The sequence below is a fragment of the Budorcas taxicolor genome, chromosome 6 (genome assembly GCF_023091745.1).
Source record: "Budorcas taxicolor isolate Tak-1 chromosome 6, Takin1.1, whole genome shotgun sequence".
NCBI classification, from domain to species: domain Eukaryota; kingdom Metazoa; phylum Chordata; class Mammalia; order Artiodactyla; family Bovidae; genus Budorcas; species Budorcas taxicolor.
This window is the reverse complement of record NC_068915.1, coordinates 66854593-66881533: the sequence shown is the minus strand read 5'-3', so window position 1 is coordinate 66881533 and position 26941 is coordinate 66854593. Positions and strand designations below refer to the sequence as shown.

General features: G+C 37.6%; 1 protein-coding gene across 1 annotated transcript in view; it reads left to right on the top strand.

Annotated features, from left to right (window-relative positions):
• CORIN (corin, serine peptidase) overlaps positions 1-26941 on the top strand; it is a 304969-nt gene that overhangs the window by 75854 nt on the left and 202174 nt on the right. The window contains 1 exon segment of the mRNA XM_052642198.1: positions 7040-7240. Coding sequence (XP_052498158.1) covers positions 7040-7240 — 201 coding nt within the window.

Here is a 26941-nt window from a genome sequence, read left to right as displayed (position 1 = left end):
CCAGAATATACTCATCTTATAACTGGAAGTCTGTACACTTTGATCAGCATCAAAGATGTCAAGAGACAGAGAATGAGGCCAGAGAATGTAACCCCAGCATGTGTCCTAGTAGAATGGGAGAGAGTTGAAAATATTTGATGAACAACTCAAATGACAATCATCCCACCTCGGTAAATATCTTCATTTACCCATAGCTCAGACTGGAAGCCTTTAAGGGACCTGTGACACTTTTTGTTAAGTTCTTATAATTTTGCCTCTGAAAGTTCTCTCTCAAATGTTCCCCTTGCCCTCACTGCTTTTGCCTTGGCTCAGTCCAGCTTTTTTCCCTTGGGCTATTGCAGTAGCCTTCTAACTGTCTGCTAGACTTAGCCCCTTTAAGCATCACTGTTGTCTGAGTGGTCATTTTAACATTCTACCCCATTTAAGACCCTTCAGAAGTTCTCTATCATGACAAGATCAACTCCAAAGCTTTAACAAGAATACCCTTCACAGTCTGGCTCCACTTCCTTTGCTCCTGTCAGCTCCCTGTGTGCTAGCCATGTTTAGTTACTTGCTACTCAGCTTTTGCATATTTTCCCCCTTGTTCTAACTAAAAAGTTCTCCATTCCTTAATGCGGGGAATTGTTTCCCCATAAATGCTTGGCTCAAACCTAGAAAATCCCTAGTTATCTTTTAAGATTCACATGGAGGATCATTATCCCCTAAGAAATCTTTCCTAATTTTCCTAAATGGAGTCTCAGCTTCTTCTCTAATTTTTGTCAACAGATTGTCATACGCATATCATTCTCAAAGCATTTGTATCATGGTCTGTATTTTTACATACATACCTGTCTCCCTCAGCTCATGTGTAAACATCTTGATGAAAGCCTCTAACTGAAGTTTGTAATTTGCTCTCAGTAGAGAGTAAATACACAGCTCCTGGAACATAGGAAATGCATGCTTGCGCTCAGTCCTTAAGTCCTGTCTGACTCCTAGAGACCCCGTGGACTGTAGCCCACCAGGCTCCTCTGTCTATAGGATTTCCCAGGCAAGAGTACTGGAGTGGGTTGTCTCCTCTTCCAGGGGATCTTCCCAATCCAGGGATCAAGCCTGCATTGGCAGGCAGATTCTTTACCCCTGAGCCATAAATGTATTACCACATGACTAGAGATATAAATGTACTAACCACATGACTAGAAATGTTAAAGCTGAAGCTCTAATACTTTGGCCACTTGATGTGAAGAGCTGACTCTTTGGAAAAGACCCTGATGCTGGGAAAGATTGAAGGCAGGAGGAGAAAGGGACAACAGAGGATGAGACGGTTGGATGGCATCACCAACACAATGGAGATGAGTTTGAGAAAACTCTGGGAGATGATAGACAGGGAAGCCTGGCATGCTGCAGTCCATGGGGTCACAAAGAGTTGGACATGACTGGGTGACTGAACAATAAGAGATATAAAGATGAGGAGTTTATTTCAAACTCATAGGAAGATAAATTTCTTACACGCCCATGATGGTTGAGTTTTTTAACTTGTGTACCTTGTCCAAAGTGAAAAGCATGTGTGACTATCTGATTATGGGTATATATCTTATCCCAACTCAATTCTTGGGCTAAGTTAATGTAAGCTTCAGTTTCCTTCTCTCTGAAACTTCATCAAGAAGGGTTAATTATAGCATAGTCATAGTATGGTTGGAAGTCTAACTAGTAAAGATACTTAGTCTAGTGCTTATATTAGTTTTGTATTGCTGCTGTAGTATTAATGCTGTAATGAAGCTTAAAATAACAAACGTCGTAGCTTAGAGTTATAGAGGGTTGTTTGAAGTCTAACTAGTAAAGACTAGTTATCATAGGATTGTTGGAAGTCTAACTAGTAAAGATACTTAGTCTGCTGCTGCTGCTGCTGCTGCTAAGTCGCTTCAGTCGTGTCCGACTCTGTGCGACCCCATAGACGGCAGCCCACCAGGCTCCCCTGTCCCTGGGATTCTCCAGGCAAGAACACTGTATTAGCTTTGCATTGCTACTGTAATATTAATGCTGTAATGAAGCTTAACATAACACAAATGTAGTAGCTTAGAGTTATAGAGGTCAGAAGTACAAAATAGGCCTCATGGGGTTAAAATTAAGGTGTTGGTAGGCGACTCCGGGAACCAGTCTGTTTTCTGCCTTTTCCAGCTTCTAGAGTCTTCCTACATTCCTTGGTTTGTGGCCCCCTTGCCATCTTCAAAATGAGCAATGGCTCATTGAGTCTTTCTCACACTGTTATAGCTCTGACCTGCACTTTCTTACCTTCTTCTGTTTATAAGGACCCAGTGAGTACCTTCACCTTGATAGTCTAGGATAATTTCTCCATCTCAGACTCCATAACTTACATTTGCAACCCCTTTCATCAGGTAAGGAGTGTGAAAGTAACCTATGCCCATGTTCTGGGACTTGGGATGTGGACATCTCTGGGGGAGCATTATTTTGGCTGCCACAGTGCTCAGTCTACTAGATGTTTCGATAAGTGATCAGTAACGCTTGGTTTTTACTATTGGAATTGCAGACCATTTCTTAAACATTGTGCTTCCCAGGTGGCTTAGTGGTAAAGAATCCACTGCCAGTACAGGAGATGCAGGTTTGATCCCTGAGTCCTAAAGATCCCCTGGAGGAGGAAATGGCAATCCACTCCCCTATTCTTGCCTGGAGAATCCCATGGACAGAGGAGTATGGCAGGCTATAGTCCATGGGGTTGCAAAGATTCGGACATGACTGAGCGTCTGAATGCTCCTGTTGCTATTGCTAAGTCGCTTCAGTCGTGTCCGACTCTGTGCCACCCCATAGACAGCAGCCCACCAGGCTCCCCCGTCCCTGGGATTTTCCAGGCGAGAACAATGGAGTGGGTTGCCGTTTCCTTCTCTAATGCGTGAAAGTGAAAAGTGAAAGTGAAGTCACTCAGTCGTGTCCGACTCTTAGCGACCCCATGGACTGCAGCCTACCAGGCTCCTCCGTCCATGGGATTTTCCAGGCAAGAGTACTGGAGTGGGGCGCCATTACCTTCTCTCTAAATGCTCCTAAACATTGTTAAATAGAACTGTGTTATAGCTGAAACACTTTTGCAACATACAACCCTGATACAGTGTGGCCTTCTATTAACAACTTAGCATGAAAGGGCCACAGTTATTTTGTTCTAAAATAGGGTTATTTTATCCTAAAATAGGGTTTTGAAAATTTCCTTAGCCATTTTATTATGCTGGGATATATTTAAAGCAAAAGGAAATTGGCATTTATTTTTAAGTACCTTATAGCCCTAAGGGGGCTTCCCTAATTTGTCAGTTGGTAAAGAATCCGCCTGCAATGCAGGAGTCTCTGATTTGATTCCTGGGTTGGGAAGATCTGCTGGAGAAGCGATAGGCTAGTCACTCCAGTATGCTTGGGCTTCCCTTGTGGCTCAGTTGGTAAAGAATCTGCCTACAGTGTAGGAGACCTGGGTTTGATCCCTAGGTTGGGAAGATCCCCTGAAGGGAAGGCTTACCCCCTCCAGTATCCTGGCCTAGAGAATTGCATGGACTATATAGTCCATGGGGTCACAAAGAGTTGGACTCGACTGAGCAACTTTCACTTATAGCCCAAAAAAAGACTATTTTACTTTTATTACTATTACTGTGCAGTAATGACTAACAGTTACTGAGAACTTACTGTGTGCCAGGAACTGTTCCAAGTGTGTATTGACTAATACAGCCCACTGAGGGGAAATGCTGTTACTTTCCTTATTTTGCATCAGTTGAGACTTTGCCCAGAGTTTCAGGGCTGGTGAGTACTAGTGATGGGATTTAAACTCAGGTGGTCAGGCTTTAGAACCTATACTTTTAACCACAGCACTATAAAAATAAGAATGTGGAGAAGTATGTGGCAACACTTGATGAATGAACACTCTACTCCAGACTAATAACTCATAGCATTTTTATAGCTCATCATGGTGTAGCTTGAGAGTGTTTAGTCTTATTGAATTCTGTTTTCTGTGCTTTGAAAAAAAATGCATAATAGAGGGCCAACTGTGAGTTGAGAGTTAGTTTCCAGAGATGCTTGAAAATATTGTCTAGTGAGTTCAGGCTTTTAAAGACAGGTCCTTTAGGTTTGTTGTCTCTATCTGTTGTCTTTCTCTCAAAAATATAGTTTAAGGACATTAGCTGCAGCTACTACCATATATCATGTGTTATCTTTTTTTTCTGTCAACTTGCTTTGATGTAGAGAGTTTAAGAGCCAGGAATCTGCCTTTTTTTTTTTGAAAGTTATTATTCAAGTCAGTGTTTCCTGAAAGAGTCAGTGTTTGCTGCTACTGCTGCTGCTAAGTTGCGTCAGTTGTGTCTAACTCTGTGCGACCCCAGAGACAGCAGCCCACCAGGCTCCCCCATCCCTGGGATTCTCCAGGCAAGAACACTGGAGTGGGTTGCCATTTCCTGCTCCAATGCATGAAAGTGAAAAGTGAAAGGGAAGTCGCTCAGTCGTGTTCGATTCCTAACGACCTCATGGACTGCTGCCTACCAGGCTCCTCCGTCCCTGGGATTTTCCAGGCAAGAGTACTGGAGTGGGGTGTCATTGCCTTCTCCAAGTCAGTGTTTACAGAATATTTTAGAGTAAACATGTTATTAACACTTTCAATACTGTTGCTAAGTGAAAAACTTATAGATGATTAATAAAGCCAGTCATTACAAACAAAATGGTAAGAACAACTGTTGAAGTATTTCGCATGATAAGGAACCCGATTTAAATGCATCACACAAGGATATGACTGAGGAACTGGCATGTGTTCAAACTGTGTTAACAAAGATGGATACTGATCATAGGGTTAGTGCAATAAGTAAATTGACTTTATGGACCTTATATATTCATTACAGCCGCATTAGTGGAAATGAAAAGTTATGTGCAATAACATCTCTTTATGCCAAAATTAGTAAAGAAGAGAGCAAACTAGTAAATTAGAAATAAAATTGTATCTAATTAATTAGTAACTTTTTTTGCATGAATGTAATACATATTTTATAGTGATCAAGTCTATTGTATACATTTTGATTTACAGTAAATTCTAAATCACTTTGAAAATCAAAATCAATTAAATGAAGTCTTTTCTTTCACCTACTGCATTTAATATTTACTCGTAATCACAGTTTGGGGAGTGTGTTACCTGCACCACATGGTCATGATTTAGCTTTTACACTCCACTGTTTTATTTAGAGTCCTTTGGCAGATGAAACTGTTGACCTTAGTTAGCTAGAAAACAGCTGCTTTTCTATTTTGATTTAAGTTAATGTTTTCCAAGTGTCAAGCACATGTAGAGAAATTTTTTCCATAGACTGATATTAAACATTTTATTTATATTTCTTTTATTTTTAATGGTCCATGAGCTGTTTAGAAAAGTGAGAGCCAGTTAGAGCATTCACTGTAAATGCTTTTGAAAAAAAAAAAATCCCTTGGGTATTAGTATAATGGATCAATATCACATTCATTTATTTTAGTGGTATACTCAATCAGAGTGCTGTATTCTGGAAACACTCTGTTGTCTATTTTGACTACGTTAAAAATACATGATCTCTTTCAAAGTTTTCAGATTCTCTGCCTAAAGCCAATGCTAGAGGATTCCCAACAATCTTAGGTTAGGCTCTTTGTTTTGCTCATGAATAAATACCTTGAGAAAGTGACCAGTTGATAATCTTACTTTAATGCCTGTTTCTTCTAATCATGTTTTGTAGCTTCTGGTCAAAGACAAGGATGACTTAGTTTCTTTTAGTTTTGTTGGAATTGCAGTTATTTTTTGGATTTCAATAAGTCTTGGCAAATTTTGAGTCCTCTTATTTTTAGTATTTACTGTGTGTAGTTCATTGAAAGCTAGTGTCAAATGTGGAGACACAGAAGGCTGGAGGTATGCTGGTGCTCTTGTCCTCTGTGGCAGGTAGAGATGGAGAGCTGTGTGCTGGGTACTGCTAAGCTGCTAAGTCACTTCAGTCGTGTCCAACTCTGTGCGACCCCACAGACAGCAGCCCACCAGGCTCCCCCGTCCCTGGGATTCTCCAGGCAAGAACACTGGAGTGGGTTGCCATTTCCTTCTCCAATGCATGAAAGTGAAAAGTGAAAGTGAAGTCGCTCAGTCGTGTCCGACTCTTAGCGACCCCATGGACTGCAGCCCACCAGGCTCCTCTGTCCATGTGATTTTCCAGGCAAGAGTACTGGAGTGGGGTGCCATTGCCTTCTCCGGTGCTGGGTACAGAGTAGCATAAAATGATGTGTGAAATTGAAACACCATGATAGCAGGAAGGAAACACTAAGTTCCCCATGTTTTATTTGTGGCGAGTCCCAGGTGAGGTGGGCACTAGGAAACCTGGGTGGAGACTCTAGTTTCTAAACCTTTAGCTCTTGAGAAGCAATAGTCTCCTCACAGGGTTATGTGATTTATGGTAGAAGAGATTATGCTTGTCCCAATGATGTGGGTGGATTTGCTGGCCATCATCTTTCTCTTTGCTTGCCCAAGAGGGCAGCTCTAGAGTTTTCCTAATTTTTTTTTTAAATAAATACTTCTAATAATGCCGACTAAGGTCTGTCTAGTCAAGGCTATGGTTTTTCCAGTGGTCATGTATGGATGTGAGAGTTGGACTGTGAAGAAAGCTGAGCACCGAAGAATTGATGCTTTTGAACTGTGGTGTTGGAGAAGACTCTTGAGAGTCCCTTGGACAGCAAGGAGATCCAACCAGTCTATTCTGAAGGAGATCAACCCTGGGATTTCTTTGGAAGGAATGATGCTAAAGCTGAAACTCCAATACTTTGGCCACCTCATGGGAAGAGCTGACTCATTGGAAAAGACTCTGATGCTGGGAGGGATTGGGGGCAGGAGGAGAAAGGGACGACTGAGGATGAGATGGCTGGATGGCATCACGGACTCGATGGATGTGAGTCTGAGTGAACTCCAGGAGTTGGTGATGGACAGGGAGACCTGGCGTGCTGCGATTCATGGGGTCGCAGAGTCGGACACGACTGAGACTGAACTGAACTGAATAATGTCTTAAAATATCTTTTTTTGATCTTTCAGGAACATTAAAAAAGGCCTATTTTAAATCAAATGGGAGTGAACCTTTGGTCACTGATAGTAAAGTCCACGTGTCTGATGTTATTCTTAATACAATTCATAATGACGAGAGCACTGTGACGTCTGCTGCCCATCCCACCCAACACATTCCCGCCTGGACTATGGATGCTTCTCTCTCAGGAGACCAGAATCACAGGAACACAAGTAAGTCTGAAGGTGTTGAATGCCTGGGCCCTTTAACGTCTGTGGAATCCACAGGTAGATTTTTGAAGCATGGTGACTGATGCTGTTAATTCACAGTCCCTTACTGGTCAAACAGGAAAAGCTCTGCTCCCTTATCTGGCAAGCATAGCTGAGTGTCCTCTTTCTAAACATGAAATACCATCAGTTCAGCCATCCAGATAGGGGACAGAAGCAAGAAATAAAAATGTACCAGTGCCATTCAATGTTTGTGAAGCATAAAAATCTATGCTGCTTGAATTAGTATAATGGTGTTGATTTTGTCACCTCTGAATGCTTGTGCCTCTGCCTTAAAGTTTTAGGTTACTTATGTTGAGATGGTTAAATTAATAAGTAAATTAAGTTACTTATTTTGTTATTGGTACCTCATGGCAGGTAGCCCAGTTCTATGGTTCTAGGTATTTTCACTGTCAGCATCTTTGCCTTAGACGTCTTTGCTACAAACATTTCTGCCTCCTAATTAATTGGTTGTAAGTTAATTTTGTCATAAAAGATAATGAAAAATAAAGGACATTTGAAAAGATTTAATGAAACAAATTAACAAGATTTTAAAAACTTCATGGCTAAATAAAAAAATTTTGAATACGTTTGAAATATGTGTAGATTCATGGTGATGCAGCACAAATAACTGATTTTGTGAGTTGTACCTGGTCTTCAAAGTCTTCTGTTTGTAATATTTTTATACACTATTTTTTTTTTTTTTTGCATGATCATTTCTCTTCACTTGGCCTTAGGCTTTTCCTTCTTTGCTAAAATTTGTCCCTTCATTAAGAGAGGCATCAGTCTCCAAATCCTAGGATGTGTATTTGTAACTGAGTTCTGTATTGCATTGTGACAGTCTTCTACAGTGTTGTATGTTCTTGGCATATTGTCACATGTTTGTTGATAGACTTTCTGAAGTTCTATGGAAAATGTGGGTTCAACTCTGCGCCACTGAGGTCCTCAGCCTCCTTCTCCTCCAGTGTAGTGTGTTTCAAAATAAGAAACCATCTTGAAGCAAATCATTGTCTTCTCTCAGCTCAGTAAAGCTATCAATATCATCTCTAGCTGAAAGAAATGCTAACACATTTCACTTCGTTGAAAGCAAACTGTCAGGCCCCAAATTGTCAACCATTAGTTTATCTTTCATTGCAAAATTGCCATACAGTCAGTCAGTTACATGGTGAAAATGTCTGCGACAGAGATGCTTATAGTGAGAAAACCAGGCACACGGTTCTGTGATAGAATGCCGAGGAATTTGAGGGTTATCCCCTCATCTGTTTTCCAGGTTGTCTATATGTTCTTTCTTGTTTCCATGTTTTCTAAGCTGTGAGATTTATTTTACTTATTGACTGATGAATAATCATACCTTGAGGAAAATGGCATGTGCAGAACTTCTATTTGAGGACAGATGGAGGTATTTGTCAGTTATTCCAGAGAAAGAGCTGGGAGAGAGAGGGAAGACAGAAAGTGTGGAGTTGGGTCTGAGATGGTGGCAGATGATATGCTCTGGAATGTAACTCTGTCCCTCTCTAGTTCTTTCAGGAAAGTTCCTAAACTTCTAGAATGCTAGTGGGAGGGGATTAGTATGGAAATGACCCAGTCAGTACTCATACATCATAATCAGAGCTCAGTCACTGGTAAAAGGTTCTCTGCAATGGTCTTGATTCTTACTTTCTGCCTCCTAAAACAATGTTGTGTGATTGATAAAACCCATTCATCCCTGATCACTTTCCTGTTTGTTACTACCTCTTTCATTAAAACCTCCAGGGGAGAATCATATCTTGGGTCTAGGAAAGAGTATTTATTTTCATTCTGAGCCAGGAAGGGAAGGATTAAACTGACTGTTAAGCTATCACAGTATAAGTTTGCCAGCATCTGAAGAAAAGCAGGATTATTCTGTTTCTCTAACCCCAAAGAGTCAGAATATTTGGATTCTACAGAGCACCAATAGAAGTTAACTGTTTCCTATGCTTTGTGTTCACCAGTGATTCCTACAGATTCATATTCATTACCTGACAGTAATACTGCAAACCCAAATTATGCCAGGTAAATTGTATTTTTCTCATGAGTTTAATTTTAAAATTTTGAATATTTTGGTCATGACTTAAACACCTCATTATTCCTAGTACTGTGGTTTTCAACAGAAGGACAGAAGTAATTTAAGCAAAAATTCAGTCCAGTTAATGTGGTTGCAATTATAGTAACTGGTATTTTGAAAGTTCCATCATTGTTAACATTCAAATAGAGGTGACAAACACATACCCTGAAGAGTAAAGAAATATATAGTCTCGTCCTTGTCACTCAGTTTGGAAATCTGATGGGAGTCTGTTTGACTCATTTTCTTGTCCTATGGCTGGAACATTGCTTGAGAATATGAACATAATTGACATGTAAAGGAAATCCAGGTGAAATTAAAATGCTTAATTGGAGAAAGGTCAACACCTTTGAATATGTGTCATTCTGTGTTCTTAAATGTATTTGATTGTTAGCCTTGAGCTTTACTGTCTGATCATAAAGACTCTCAATAGACTGTCTATATTAACTAAAATTATTTACCGTAAGGGATTTGACAGTTTATCATGCATTTCAATAATATTGCTAGCCTGTGAGTATTGAGCTTTGGACAGTTTTGGGGGCATGTTTGAATATTTTCTCTGCGGTTATTTTTTTAAAAAATTTTATTGAAGTATAATTGATTTACAATGTGTTAATTTCTGCTGTACAGCAAAGTAATTCAGTTATACATACATATACATACTTTTCCATGTTCTTTTCTATTATGGTTTACCATAAGGGTATTGAACGTAGTTCCCTGTGCTATACAATAGGACCTTGTTTATCTCTCTGTGGCCCTTATAATTAATAAGGTATACAGGACCGATATATACACCGTTTTTCAAGGTATGAAATTGAGGCTTAGGGAAATCAAGTTGACGTATCCAGTGTCACTTGTTTACAAGTCAGTAACCATGGAATTGGGATTCAGATCTTGGGGCTCCTGGACCAGTGTTCTTTCAAGAATATCATGCTTCGTTATTTAATTTCACTGCTTTCTTTGCAATAGCAGGAGCATTTCTGAGCAAATTTTAAGCTCTAGGAGAGTAGAGAAATAATCTGCTTTGTTTACTGCTTTATTGCCTGTGCTCAATAAACTATTTTTTGAATGAATAAATAAACTACAGTCACTTCAAAAATTTAATTCCTGATTACTTTTATTGGTAATGCCTAATCACCCTTCTGTATTTGGTATCTGTTTAGTCAGTTTTACCTAAAGTATCATTTAATGCTGTGTATCTCTATTAACACATAGTAGAGAATTTCCTTTTATTCCTTTAAAGAATTATCCTCTAATTAAAAGTCCTTTTAAATTTGTGGCACATGTAAAAGCTATTTGAGTCTACTTCAGTCCAAAAATACAGTGGCAAGACATTCTGTCCTATCCAATATCCTGGGTAGAAAAACAAGGGGAGAACTCCTGAAAAAGTACCAGGAAATAGCCTTTCCTAAAGACATTTTCTTTTAGGGGTCCTTAGTATTATACCAAAGCATAGAGTACTGCAGTTTGTAAAATTTAACCAGCATACCTCCTATGTTACACTATGCGGCAGAGTTGGGCTTTGTAAATATGAAATAGGCTTTGTGTGACATCTGTTACATTTGGAGTTTCATCAGTTGCGTTTTGAAAATCAGTTTTAATATAGAAAGGTAAAAGGCCCACAGTTATCTTTCATGCTATATTTCAGCAAGGGATTTTTCTAGATTGCGTTCTGTATGTGGATTTTTATTTTCATCTTTTCTTCTTACATATATAAGATTTAAATAATTTAATATAAATATTAATATCCTTATAAATATTTAAGCAGGATATATTGAGTTTTAAGGAAAGGGAAAACTCTTTTACCAACCAAAAGCATTTGGGTTAAAAGTAATACAGCATAAAATAAAATAACCTATAAGCTCTAATCAGGAATTAGCGACAAGAGTGGGCTAATGTGCTGAAAGCGTATTTTGTTCTCTTAGTGAACTTTTTGTTGTGTGTGCGCTGTCACTTCAGACGTGTCTGACTTTTTGTAATCCCATAGACTGTAGCCCGCTAGGCGCCTCTGTCCATGGGATTCTCCAAGCAAAGATACTGGAGTATCTTTCCTCCTCCAGGGGATCTTCCCAACCCAGGGATTGAACCTGTATCTCTTATGTCTCCCGCATTGGCAGGCGGGTTCTTTACCACTAGCACCACCAGGGAAGCCCACTCTTACCTGCTCCTAAATCTTCTGTATCAGGTGAAAAATCATCATACTTCTCATTCACTTAGAAAAAAAGCTTTTTTGAGATACAATCCACATACCATAAAATTTGACCTCTACTATATATAAATCAGGTTTTTTTTTTTTTTTTTCCCATGTCAATTGGCTTGTGGAATCTTGGTTCTCCAATGAGGGACTGAATCTGGGCCATGGCAGTGAGAGTACTGAGTCCTAATCACTGGACTGCCAGGGAATTCCTAATAACTGCATATTTTAAAAATGTATTCACAGATTTGTGCAACTACCACCACCACCTAATTTTAGAATATTTTCATCACTGCAAAAAGAGATGCTGTATCCATTATTGCCCATTTCTCCTCTTCCTCAGCCTGTATCCAAAATTAATCTACTTTTTGTCTCTATAGATATGCCTGTTCTGAATATTTCATTTAAAGGGCATCATGAAATAAATATGTGGTTTTGTGACTGATTTCTCATATTTTTCCTGGATATGGGCACAGCCCTGGCCTTCTAGTTTTCCAGGGAATACGTCAGAGCTTTTCAAAGGCCCCTTCAAACATCTCATTCCCTAGTTTTTCCTTTGAAGTATTTTGGTCAATCTCTTATTTCTAACAGGTATCCTTGCTGAAGGTAACTATGATGTTAAACAATTACCATAGATTGTTTTCAACAAGTACCCTGGGAATAGAAATGTTTGTGAAGAGAAAGCTCTGAGTTAAGTCAAATAAAGACAAGTCCTGAGCATGAATCCTTTTCAGGGAGCTTCTAGACAAGTTGAATGGTGACAGTTCTCTGGAGACAGCTTTTGGGGAGCTTCAAACTCATTCTTCCCCCTCCATTTCCTTCTAGTTTGCTGGTTTTCATAGTTACCAGGGTTGAGAAGCTGTTGGTTTTCAAGGCTTCTGTGGACCTGAGGAGAGGGTGATGTGAATAGGGCAAGTTGAAATGCTACGAAGTTCTTGGTTCTCACTGTGATTCCACCATTTTTCTTGAAACAAATGTTCCTCTAATTAAGGCAGACCTTTAGTTAAATTCCAAAGTTCTGGAAAATATGATTATTGACATTTTTCCCAGTGTTTTTATTGCTTTTATGGAGAAACAGATTTTTGGAGGATCTTACTGTGCCGTTCTGGAAGTGTTTCCCAACCCTGCTTTTATCTTCCTTATCTACTCTATTGCTTCTTTTGCATTTCCTCCAACACTGACAGTTAATTTTTCTTCTTTTTATGATGAATAAGTATGATCACATTATATATTATTTTAAAATGGAAGATTTTCTTCTTCCCCTTTTTTGAATAAATCACTTCATTTCTTCTTCCTTTGGCATCATATTACCCTATTTCTGCCCACAGTTAGCCCATGTTACCCTAGTGTATATGATTTTGTGGTTTTCTCTATGCTCATACAGTCATATAAACATATATACCTAAATGTGTATACAGAATAACATATACACCGGATTGTTTCTGTCTTGAGAAATGGAATATTTCCTGCCATATCAGTAAACAAAGGATGTCACTGTCATCAGTGATTGCAGCCACCACCCATGGTGAGTTGGTGAGCCCTGAAGGAACTCAGGAAGGAATGAATACCTGCCACCTAGCAACTATGAGACTGTAGCCACTCCATACAGTGAGCCCTGAGGAAACACAGGATGTGAAAACACAGGATACCATATAGGTGAGGTGCATGTGAAAGAAATGATTTCAGTGAGCCCAGACTCTTGCATTTTCTCATACATAGAAAAGCACTAAATTCCTTAACTAGACATCTGGTTTTCTTTAATTAACAATAATCTTTTGACATTTAGACTACCTGCTCTTTGTTGGAAAACTCCTATATAATGCTGAGTCGGACATGACTGAGCAGCTAACACTTTCATGCTTCTTCACCTCCTCACCTCGTCAGAGCAGTTCTATTAGAGTTACTTGAGATGTTACCTCCTGGGCTTGAAGTCCTAAAAATTCCTGCCAAATAAAACATAGCTTTCAACTTTTAGGTTGTGAATATTTTTTAAGTCTAACTCATTTTTGTTTTTCAGAAAATGAGGTCACATTTATTACATACAATTTTATATATAATGTTTTTCTCACTCAAGAATACTTCATGTAGGACTTCCCTAGTGGTCCAGGGGTTAAGACTCTCTCTGCCAATGCAGGGGACACAGGTTTGATCCCTGGTCTAGAAAGGTTCCACATGCCACAGTGGCGCTAAGCCTGTGCACCGCAACTGCTGAGCCCATGCTCTAGAGCCCATTCTTCACAATAAGAGAAGCTGCCACAATGAGAAGCCTGTGCACCACAACTAGAGGGTAGCCCCAGTGCAGCAACAAAGACCCAGCACAGCCAAATAAAATAACTTTTTAAAAAAAGAATATTTGATGTAAGTATCTCCAAGACAGTGATTTAGCTCTAATTCATTATTACAATGATTGAATGACATTCTGTACTGGCATTACACCATAATTTATTTCAACCATTCTCCTAACAGTGACATTCACCTTATATACATATTTTTCTCTTCAATGAACTATATAGTCTCTCTTCTGAAGATAAAATGACTTGGATCATGACAGTGAAACAACAGTGATTTATTAACACTGATAACTCTGTACCAAAACGCCCTAAACACGCACTCTGAATTTGCTGAGTGCAGAAAGTTTATACACCAATCAAAAACCTTAAGCTTATTCTTTCTTAGAGTTTTCTGTTTTTAATACAGTATTAGCTTGAAAGTGAGTTCTGCAAGAATATGAAGCTAAGAGAATCAGAGCAAGATCTGAAATTATACTTGGATGACTGTATCAGGAAGCTATCCAAATGGGTAATAAGGGGAGGGGGGTGTCTAATTAGACATCTGAAATCACATAAAGTCCCTTCTCCTTTTCCCTTGACATTTTCTAATCCTGCCAGAGTGGAATCCTGGATGTCTTCTTTATATTCGTTGGAGGTCATTTTTGCTGTCCTAAGAGTCAGGTACCCGTCTCTATAGATTACTGACTGTAGGTTATTGTGCAGTTTGGAGGGGGAATCTGTGCTTATATGTAAATGTGGATGGGTCAATGGCTTATCATTCTTCTGTTGTTTCTTGGACGTATTTCTCTACCTGGGGCCTGAGGAACCTCATATGTTTTCTGGGGGATCAAAGAATTCTCTATAAGAATTTCTTAAATGTAGCCTTCTATTTCAATGATAAAAAGTAGTTAATGTACACCTATTCTTGATAACCTGGATAACTGTCTTATAACAAGTACTGATATGAAATTTTGGTGCTTGTATTTGAGTTTCTATTTATGATAAAGTTTCTGCTAAGCTTTATTTCTTAGACATTTGTCCAGCCATTAAGAAAGGAACAGAGGCAGGTTTGAGAGTCTTCTCAATGGCGGAACTAAAGTATACACTGGCATGTTGTACAAAGGATGTCTTTGTGGCAGTTAAAATAGAGGAAAACTGACTTACTCAGTGGGGATACATGGTAGCATAAGCTTCCTAAATACAGGAGAACTTATGCTTTAGGAGTTAGCACCATATTCATAGTGTTTTAGCAGAGCTATTGCTGCTGCTGCTAAGTTGCTTCAGTCGTGTCCGACTGTGCGACCCCATAAATGGCAGCCCACCAGACTCCCCCGTCCCTGGGATTCTCCAGGCAAGAACACTGGAGTAGGTTGCCATATTCTTCTCCAATGCATGAAAGTGAAAACTGAAAATGAAGTCACTCAGTCGTGTCCGACTCTTCACGATCCCATAGACTGCAGCCCACCAGGCTCCTCTGTCCATGGGATTTTCCAGGCAAGAGTACTGGAGTGGGGTGCCATCGCCTTCTCCTTTAGCAGAGCACTGTTAACATTAATTCATTAATGTAATTAACTTAAATCTTACTAGTTTTGTAGTTTCATTTCTATTTAATTTATATATATTGACTTTATTACATGTTAGATCTATAGGTATAAAAGGGTTTATACTTAATTTTTATGTATACCTGCATAACTTTCTTTCTGTGAAAAAGCCTGTACAGTTCTTCAACTTGTGAGATACTGATTTAGGGTACCTGAATTCTTGCTGTTCATGACATATTCTCTGGAAAAGCAGTGATACTCTGCAGCAGAGCTTCTTAACATTTTTGTGCCAGGGACTCCTTTGACAATCTGGTCAAGCTTATAGTTGCATTCTCAGATAATTTTTTGATGCTTACAGCATACCAAACATAATCATAAAGAAAAACAATCTTATGAAAATCTAATTATCAAAATATAAATATAAATTCATAATATAGTAATACATGTATTTATTTTTTAACACATTAAATAATGATATCTAGCCTAGGTCAATAACTGTAATTTTATAACATGGATGAGCATACATTATACTTTGAAATGTCTGTAATAAGTCTATGTTGATATGAAAACAGTTATGATGTCTAATTTGTTTTTCTGATTGTTATCTACATTGATAATTTAAGTAAGCTAAATTTCATTTGAAGCTTATTGGAAATAGAAATAATATTTTTCTCCTGTCCAATTTCTTCACAGACAGCAATTCTCTTCTAACTGAAATATAGTTGTTTTTTAATATTGTTTAAGGTGTACAGTGAAGTGATTTGGTTGTGTATATATATATATATGTATGTAAATATATATATATTCTTTTTGATCCTTTTCTATTATAATTCATTATGTTATAGAATATAGTTGCCTGTGTTATACAGTAAATCCTTCTTTATTTATATATGGGAGTGTGCATCTGTTAATCCTATACTCCCAGTTTATCCCCCTACCCCTTCCCCTTTGGTAACCATATGCTTCTTTTCTATGTCTGTGGATCTGTTTCTGTTTTATAAATAAGTTCATTTGTAATATTATTAGATTCTACATATAAGTGATATATAATATTATCTTAGTCTGACTTACTTTATTTAGTATGATAATCTCTAGGTCCATTCATGTTGCTTCAAATAACATTACTTCATTCTTTTTAATGTCTGAATAATATTCCACTGTATGTATATGTGTGTGTGTGTGTGTGTGTATGTATATATATATATCTCACATCTTCTTTATCCATTCATCTGTTGATATACACTTAGATTGCTTCCGTGTCTTAGCTGTTGTAAATAATGCTGCTTTGAACATTGGGGTGCACATATATTTTTGTATTAGAGCTTTCATCTTTTCCAGATATATGCCTGGGAGGGGGATTGACAGCAAAACTTTTATGTATGAAACCATTGAAGTCTTTGGATTATAATTAAGAACATATGCTTTAGAGGAAATTAGTGGATTTTTTTTTTTTTTTTTTAGTACTTGAGAGAGTCTGAGATCTGCCTAAGCTACTTCATTAGGAATTTGCTACTTTCAAAATTTACTGTAGTCATGACCCTGAACCGCATCCCTTAGGTGCTCTGCTGGCCACCAATGTTAGATTCCAAGCTTCAAGTATAGTTGGTTGCCCTCTCCATATACTAACTTATATTCTTTAGGCTTAAAGAAGAGTTATGAGAGTCAGACATGGGTTCTGGCTAATATCAACATCCAAGCAAGAACAACTGAAGCATTTAAATAATTTTTGCCTACTTATCTGGTTGGCGTGGTAGTGTTCTAATAAAGACCTCCTTAATTCTTAGGAGAGGAAAAAGGAAATTTGAATATAGGGATGGACTCCTTTTTTTTTCCCCTCCCCACTCTCCTTTCCTTCTTCTTCATTCCATCTGTAGAGGACTCTGTCCCTGGGATGTATTGGGTTCCTCCCAGAGAGAGCAAACTCAATCTTTGCAGAACTAGGGTTTTGAAAGGGATGATGGAACAGTGCCTGGTTCATTCTCCTTTGGCTCCAGTCCTTGGTTCACTCTCCTTTGGCTACAGTCCCATTCCTCCCATTGCAAAGATTTCTGGGCAAGACTTCCAGACCCCTGCTCCAAAATGAATCCTGCAGTCCTCCACAGTGACATCTGCCCCCAAAGGTAATGTGCCTATAATACATTATTAAAGCAAACAAGAGTTAGAGTTAAATTGCCATGTCAAAAAGGCTTTTGGTTACTCTTCAGAAACAACAGCCACATACATTTGATTCATGTAGAGAATAAAGAAAAAAAGTAGCATGCTGATAACAGCATTACAAAAACAGTCCTGATCAAATCCAAGGACAAAAATGATCTTTTAAAAGCTAAATTTGCATGTAAAAGTGTGATTTCAAAGTGTGTAATTTAATTTACTCCATGATTTTGAAAGCAAATTGGCACTGTATATATTCTTTTGCCTGAATCGCTCAATTTGCTGTCTCAGGTTTCTAGTCTTTGTACAACTGTGTGTTGAGAGCAAGAAGCCCATCAGCAGGAATCTGTTTGCTGTTACTTGTGCCTTTGGAGAATATGCCTTTTCACTTACTTTAGTTGAAACGAATATGGTAATGACTTTTCCAAGCCAAAAGCTTTGCATCAGTTTACATGTGATGCAAACCATTCCTTGTCTCTTAGTGTTAACATATTTTATTTTTTGCTGCTGTGCATTATTAATACTTGCAGGAGGTGTTTAACTGATAAAACTTACAGTACTTGTTTGTGATTATTTTAATTGGTGTAAACTCATTCTGATGCCAGCCTACCAAATCTTATAAGACACCAGTATCTTATAAGCTTTGTGAGATATCTCAGTTTCTGAGAGGCAAGCTGAAACTCCAGTACTTTGGCCACCTCATGTGAAGAGTTGACTCATTGGAAAAGACTTTGATGCTGGGAGGGATTGAGGGCAGGAGAAGAAGGGGATGACAGAGGATGAGATGGCTGGATGGCATCACTGACTCGATGGACACGAGTCTGAGTGAACTCTGGGAGATGGTGATGGACAGGGAGGCCTGGCGTGCTGCGATTCATGGGGTAGCAAAGAGTCGGACATGGCTGAGAAACTGAAATAAACTGAACTGAACTGATGTTAATACTAGGAATCACCACCGGCTCTTAAATAGCTATTTTTGGGTGCCAAGCTCTGAGGTTTGGCTCTGTAGAGTATAATGGTGGATCAGATAGAAATCCTGTCTTTAAGTAGCCAGTTGTCTAGTAACTGCCTTGAGACATGAACATTTTATTTATAACCTGAGAAATTCATAATGGAGGTTAAGAGAATAAAGAAAACATAATTCATTTCAACTGTTAATTCTTTAAAAGACAAGATTGCTAATTCATCCCACTTTTTTCTATAATAAATCTTTCTTCTAAACATCATCAAGTTTTATTTACAGTTATAAAAGTTTTGTTTTGAAGGTCTGCCATGGATTTTCCATTTTTAATCAGATTATACTGTTTCATTCTTAGATTCAAAAACTTATTCATAATATAATTCTTAGATACATTGAATAGAGTCTTTTGTTTTCAGTTTTATGGATGGTCCACTATGCTTTTACAGGTACTAATGAGAATTTTGCATGCTAAGTCACTTCAGTCGTGTCCAACTCTGTGCAACCCCATGGATGGTAGCTCACCAGGCTCCCCTGTCCACAGGATTCTCCAGGCAAGAATACTAGAGTGGGTTGCCATTTCCTTCTCCAAAATGAGAATTTTATCATCTCAGAAAAAGGGATATCAGGAATTCTATAATTCCTTGAAATTGCTTTCCAATTCTTCCATTGTTTATTAAAGGCAGAGGGTTAGTTTCTTCTGTGGTTATATGTTCATAGATACACACTAGACAAAGGCCTCTAGGATATACATTTCAGAAGACTGATGATGATCAGTCTTATGGTTATTAAGCCACAGACCATTTTTTGTTGAAAGTACATTTCCATTTTTGTTGAAAGTCAACAAAAATGGAAAATAGAATAGGGGAGGGTTGGTTATGGGAGGGAAGAGAACACCTTAAATCAAAAGTCTTTGCTTGTTCTAGAGTTTGGGGATTTGCCAAGTGGTCATATTGTGGCTGACCATAAGAGGCAGTGAGACAGGTGAGGTAGTGAGACATGGGGACACCATCAGTATTCAGTAGGGACCTGTCACCCTTTCCTTATCTATTATTCCTCCTTTTTGGAATGGGAATGCCCCCTCATTCCTCTCCCACCATTTTGTTTTAGAATCACATAATTTGTCTAGTTTCACACATTGACAGCTGAAGAGGAATTTTGCCTGAGGAGCAATCATATCTTGAGTCTCCCTCATATTTAGATGATCTAGATGACATTTAGATGAGACTTTAGACTTCTGTGTGCATGTGTTTTCTCTTCCTTATGATTTTCTTTTTATAAATTATTTTTAATTGGAGGATAATTGCTTTACAATGTTGTCTTGGTTTCTACCATACATCAACATGAATCAGCCATAGGTATATATATGTTCCCTCCGTCTTGAATCTCCCTGTCACCTCCTACCCCAACCCACCCTTCTAGGTTATCACAGAGCACCAGGTTGAGTTTCCTATGTTATACAGCAACTTCTCATTAGTTATCTATTTTACATATGGTAATGTATATATTTCAGTGCTACTCTGTCAATTCATCCCATCCTCTCCTGCCCCTGCTGTGTCAATAGTCTGAGTAAGTCTTCATGTCTGAGTAAGTCATAAGTTTCTGTTTGAGTAAGACTTTAGATTTTGATGCTGAAACAACTTAAGACTTTTGAGCTGTTGGGGTGAAGTGAATACATGTACTTGTGGGAAGGACAGTGAGTTTTGGGGAGCCACGATTAGAATATTATCAATTGAATGTACGACAAACCTAAACAGTGTAATAAAAAAGCAGAGACATCACTTTGATGACAAAGGTCTGTATAGTCAAAGCTGTGGCTTTTCTAGTAATCATGTACAGATGTGAGGGTTGGACCATAAAGAAGGCTGACCACTGAAGAATTAATGCTTTTGAATTGTGGTGCTGGAGAAGACTCTTGAGAGTCCCTTGGACTGCAAGGAGATCAAACCAGTCAATCCTAAAGGAAATCAATCCTGAATATTCATTGGAAGGACTGATGCTGAGGCTCTAATACTTTGGCCACCTAATGTGAAGAGCCAACTTATTGGAAAAGATCCTGATGCTTGGAAAGATTGAGGGCAGTAGAAGAGGGTGACAGAGGGTGAGATAGTTGAATGGTATCACTGACTCAATGGGCATGAATTTGAGCAAACTCCAGGAGATAGTGAAGGACAGAGAGGCCTAGTATGCTGCAGTTCATGGAGTCTCAAAGAGTTGGACATGACTTAGTGACTGAACAACAACATTCCTCCAATATTTCATATATTGAGGCCCTGGCCCCTAATATACTTGTGATCATTTGTATATCTTCCCTGGAAAAATGTATTCAGGTCCTCTGCCTATTTTGAAATCGGATTATTAAAGATTTTTGGGGGCTGAGTTGGATGAGCTCTTTATGTATTTTGATTATTAATCCCTTTGCTAGATATATGATTTGCAAATATGTTCTCCTGTTCCATCCATTATCTTTTCAAACTTTTTGGTTTGATGTAGTTCCATTTGCTTTTTTAGCTGTTGGTGCCTGTATTTCGGCATCTTATCAAAAAAATCATTGCCAAGACCAGTGTCAAGGAGCTTTTTTCATATGTTTTTTTCTGAGATGTTTCATGGTTTCAGGTCTTACATTTACATCTTTAATCCATTTCAAGATTCCACTAGGTAATCTTATTATTATATTGGGGTTGTTATTTTAGAACTACTGTTTGCACATTTTAGGAGAAAACAAGTATTTATACTCATAATTTTAGGAACAAGCATTTTCAACATAAAAGAGGTATAAATATAAAAACAAATTAAAAGCCTGTAACCTTAATTTTGAGTCGGTAATGTCAGTATAAATTCGGTATTTTTTTTCTCCTTTTAAAATATATACTAATTTATCTCAGTTTACCACAAAAAGCCTTTAAGAAGTGGCAGCCCATGAACAATGAACACATCTGATGGCTAGTTATTGAAGAATTGTATTTTTTTCCAAAAATTAATATTTATTAACCAAATGTTACATGTTTTTTTAAATTTTTACATCTTATATTTAACATTCAGTCTTAAAATGAAGTTATTTTGATCTTTTTTTAACTATTAAACTTACTAACTTAATTTATATTTTGATGTTCATGATTCTGATGTCATAATGAGATATGGTTGCCCCTTTCATATGCAAACTAACTTACTCCTTCATTTCAGGAAAAAAATTATAACATCTTTCAAGTCTTTTCTCTTCCACTTTTGGGTTCTTGAATTCAGAACATTTTTTGTTGTTGTTGAATTGCTGTCTTCCTTATGTTTATCTTCTTAATTATTCTCATAATGATTATCATTAATTTCTTTAATTTTTACATACTAGTTCTAAATATTCTTAGTATTAAATTAATTTTTTAGTATTACAGTCTCATTTTCTTTTATTCCAGTCTTTTTTTCTTGTGTCTTGTTCCCTTTTTGATAAACTTATTTTCTTATTGCTTTCTTGTAACACATAGCAGTTTTTAAAGGTCTGTGTGTTTTGTTTTTGAATTATGTTTTCTTTCCTTTGGATTTTTAATCAGTCTTTTGTTCTTCTTCCCCCTCTTCCTCTTAATCCACCCTATGTTGGATAAATGTGTGCCAGGGTCCAGTCCCAGTGGATCCAGGGTAATCAGAAGGGGAGATGGAATTGGTGTCCTAGGAAAAAGCTATTTAATTAGAAATATAAAGAGAGATTAGAAAAGAATAGTGTAGTAGGAAAATTAGTGGAGAAAAAGAGGCTGAATAACTTGGTTTACATGGAATATCAATAAAACTCCAAGACAAGGAATTTGCACCATCTATGTAGGCCACTGGTGCCCACTTGAATAGCGGAGGGTGCCCCACCTTGGGCTCCCTCTTGCTGGGTCTTAGAAGCCAGGGCAAATAAGCAGACATGGCGAGCATCCATGATCCAGATGGGAATTCAGCCAGAAGGGGAAAGAAAGAATGACACAGGGGAATCAGTCTTTCCAGAAACTGATCCATTTTCTTTATTTTCAGGTTTGCTTATATACTTTTTGTTATATATAGGGATGAATACAGAGTCACGCGGGGTCAGCAGACCTGACCCTTGTCAAAATCAGGTGCTTCATACAAATGTATACAAAGGTCTTAGGGGTTTTACATCATCTTCTGGCCATGAGGCCTGCTGAGATTTTATGGCCCTTTCTGATAACGGTCAGTCAACCAGAAAACTTATTTTTTCCAGGGGTGATGTTTTCTTAAACTAGGCACCACCCTCCGAAGGTACCAGATAAAGTTGCATTCCTATAGGGTGAGGGAGCAGGGGGTTATAATCAAGAAAAGGAATTTACTTAGCCTAAGGTTTAACGTGATTAATATCAAAGGTTAATACTTATTTCTCCTATATGCTAGTTATATTCATTATAAGGGCAGGGAATATGGAGATTTAGTGGCAAATATTGGCTCAACAAATGAAAAACCCTTCATCAATATAATTTCTAATCAACCCGCTATACTAATAATTTCTAACTTCTCAAAAGAATCTGTTTTTAGAAAGTTTACAGCATCTCATGCCTCTCACGGTTGGGAGGCTGTAAACAATCACATGTGGCCAGACAAACCTGCTCAGGCAGGCTAGAGAACCTTCAGAGGAGTTTATAAGTTGAAACACTCTTGTCACTCCCAGGAATTTTTTATTAACTGGAGCTGCAAGTTAACTCCTTCTCCGAGAGAGGTGGTGGGGGACAGCCTCCCGTAAAGTCCAAGGTGTAGGTGAGAGCATAAAACAGTAAAGTAGGCAGATTCTGGTTTTGGGGTAGATGCTCGGGAACAGGGGGTCTCCTGAGGTTCAATCCTGCCTTTGTATAATGCTGAGCCTCCTTCCTCATGACCTTTGCCACGGGCAGAGTTCCTCACGCTGGCTCCCGGGAAATGTGCAATCATTACAAATAATGCTGTGGAAGTGTACATACTGATATATATAAATGTTAGGACCTATTAGTAAATAAGCAGGCTGTTAAATAGTATGCACATTGAATATGTACAATGAATTGTAATGTTAAATATATATGATATATATTTTGAAAGAGAAACACTAGTAAAATAAGTCAAATTTTAATAAGTATTGCAGTATATATCCTATATGGAAACCCTATTAAGTAGATACTATTAATACCCCCATGTTACAGTAAAGAAATGAATGTTGAGAGAATTTAAATATCAACTGTAAAGATAGTAAGGAAGCTGGCAGATGTATTTAGGTTATTTGACTTCAGTAATTATATATATCTAAATTTTTACTGTGGTTATTTCTGAGTCATAGTACTATAGGTAACTTCTTTTTAAGAAAAAAAAAAAAACACCTGTTTTTTAATTTGGCTACACCAGGTATTATTTGCAGCATGCAGGGTCCTTAGTTGTGGCTTGTGGGATCTAGTTCTCTGACCAGGGATCAAGGCTAGGCCCGCTGCATTGGGAGCACAGAGTCTTAGCCACTGGACCACCAGGGAGTCCCTGTTGTTAACTTTTTATATTCTTCTTTGCACTGCTCTGTATTTCCTGTATCTTTCACCTTTCACAAGCACTTATGGCCTTATAATAAAATAAATAGCTACTAAAGACTCTAAACAATAGTATGTACTGACTAAATAGTGATATCACCATGCTGCTGCTAAGTCGCTTCAGTCGTGTCCAACTCTGTGCAACCCCATAGATGGCAGCCCACCAGGCTGCACTGTCCCTGGGATTCTCCAGGCAAGAACACTGGAGTAAGTCTTTTAAAATAAATTTCCACTTCTGTTTACCTCATTTCGTGGCTAAATTACATAGATAGTTTTGTATATGTTATTTAATATAAAATCTTAATTGACTTACATAGGATATGGAAATATAAGAAATAAATATAGCTTAAAATTCTGAAGTCAGATAATTCAATAATATGATTTAAGTTATATCCTTTTCTCTCTTAGTTCCTTTGTGCACCCAAAGTATAGGGTTTCTTTCTTTTATTTTTTTTTTCAAATTTCAAAATTTGGAGGATACTTTTATTTTTCTCTATTGTTGAGCAAATAAGACAGTAAGCCCTAGGTTTCTGGTTTCTATAGGAAAAAATACTGTAGCCAATGATGCTCAACTTCCAAAATTTTGAGACAATTTAAAGAAATCTTTAAACAAAGAAGGCTGTTATACTTTTTTTCAATATTATAAGCGATTTCAAATATACATAATATAATAATCACCATAACTTCTTACATCTTGCTATTCATAACTTCTTTCTGGGTACTTTTCTTTCTGCTACTTCTTTCTGGGTCTCTCCTTAATTAAATATACTCCTTGGAAGTTCTTTCAGTGGAAACTTTCTAGTTTTTGTCTAAAATTACCTTATTTAACCCTCAATATTATGGTTTAGGTACAGAATTCTAGATCGACGTTTTTTTTCACCCATCAACTTAAAAAATTTTATTTTACATTTTTCTGTACTCTTGTGATGCCATCAGAAGCTTTAATGCAAATTTAATTTTTATCTCTTTGTAGGCAACTTGCATTTTGTCTTTGGAATCTTAAAAAAATTTTTTCTTTGCATTTTCTGGTTTCACTAAAGTGACTATATTGTAGATTTCTTTTTTTTAATTGAAGTATAGTTAATTTATAATGTTGTGTTAGTTTCAGGTGTACAGCAAAGTGATTCAGTTCTGTCTCTCTGTCTGCTTCCCTTCTCTCTGTAATATATATATATATATATATATATATATATATATATATATATATATATATTCTTTTCCATTGTAAGTTATTGTTGTTGTTGTTCAGTCACCCAGTTGTGTTTGACTGTTTGTGACACCATGGACTGCAGCATGCCAGGCCTCCCTGTCCCTCACCATCTCCTGGAGTTTGCCCAAGTTCACATTCATTGCATTAGTGATGCTGTCCAGCTGTCTTATCCTCTGACACCCTCTTCTCCTTCTGCTCTCAATCTTTCCCAGCATCAGGGACTTTTGAAATTAGTCATCTGCTCACATCAGACGACCAACATACAGGAGCTTCTGCTTATAGGTTATTAGATAACCTATAAGCGATTAGATATTAAATAGTTCCCTGTGCCTATAGTAAATCCTTGTTTTTTTATCTGTTTTATAGATAGCAGTGTGTATACGTTAATCCCAAACTCCTAATTTATCTCTCTTTCTTCTATCCCAACTATCCCTTTTGGTAATCATACATTTATTTTTTTGTGTCTGCGAGTCTCTTTCTATTTTTATAAATAAGTTCCTTTATATCATTTTTTAAGATTCCATGTGTAAGTGATATCATATACCTTTAAAATTTGGATTTCTTTGTCTGACTTACTTCACTTAATATGATAAGCTCTAGGTCTATCCATATTGCTGCAAATGGCGTTATTTCATTCTTTTTAATGGCTGAATAATATTCCATTGTATATATACCACATCTTCTTTTATTGTTCAACTGTTGATGGACACTTAGTTTGTTTCCATGTCTTGGTTATTGTAAATAGCTGTACTATGAACACTGGGGTGCATTTATCTTTTTGAATTAGAGTTTTCTCTGGGTGTATGCCCAGGAGTGGGTTTGCTGAATCATATGGCAACTCATCTTTATCAATAGTTTTTTAAGGAACCTCCATGCTGTTCTATATATGACTTCACCAATTTATATTCCCACCAACACTATACAGGGTTCCCTTTTCTTCATGCTCTCTCCAGTGTTTATTATTGTATATTTCTTTTTGTATGTCTTGTTTACAAGGTGTGCTTCTTGAGTCTGAGGATTCAGGTCTTCAGTTTGGGAGCTTTCTCGGCTATTAATCCTGTGACTGTATCCTTACTCCTGATTTTTCTGTTCTCTTTCTGGAACTCTAATTATCTTATGTAGGACATTCTCATTCATCCTCTATAAATCTTTCTGCTGAATTTTTTGGTATTTTCTCAGATTTATTTTTAATTCTCAAGTTCTTTCTTCAGTGGTATCTAATATTCTATTTTAATCTGTTCAGTGTTTTTATTTTTATTTATTTTTATGTCTTGCTCATTAACGCAACTTTAATAACTAATAATGCTTGGCACATAGTAAGAAAAATCATGTTTAACTGTTGTGAACTCTTTCTTTCATGTGCTAGGAATTCATAGCCATGCCCATGTTCAAATTTTTTTAATTGAAGGATAATTGCTTTACAGAATTTCATTGTTTTCTATAAAACCTAAAGATGAATCAGCCATAGGTATACATATGTCCCTTCCCTCTTGAACATCCCTTCCGTATACCTCCCCATCCCACCCCTCTAGGGTGATGCAGAATCCCTGTCTATGTTTCCTGAGACATACAGCAAATTCCCATTGGCTATCTATTTTACATATGGTAATGTAAATTTCCATGTTACTATCTCCATACATCTCACCCTCCCCTCCCCTCTCCCCATGTCTGTAAGTCTGGTCTCTATGTCTGTTTCTCCACTGCTGCCTTGCAAATAAATTATCTGGTACCATCTTTCT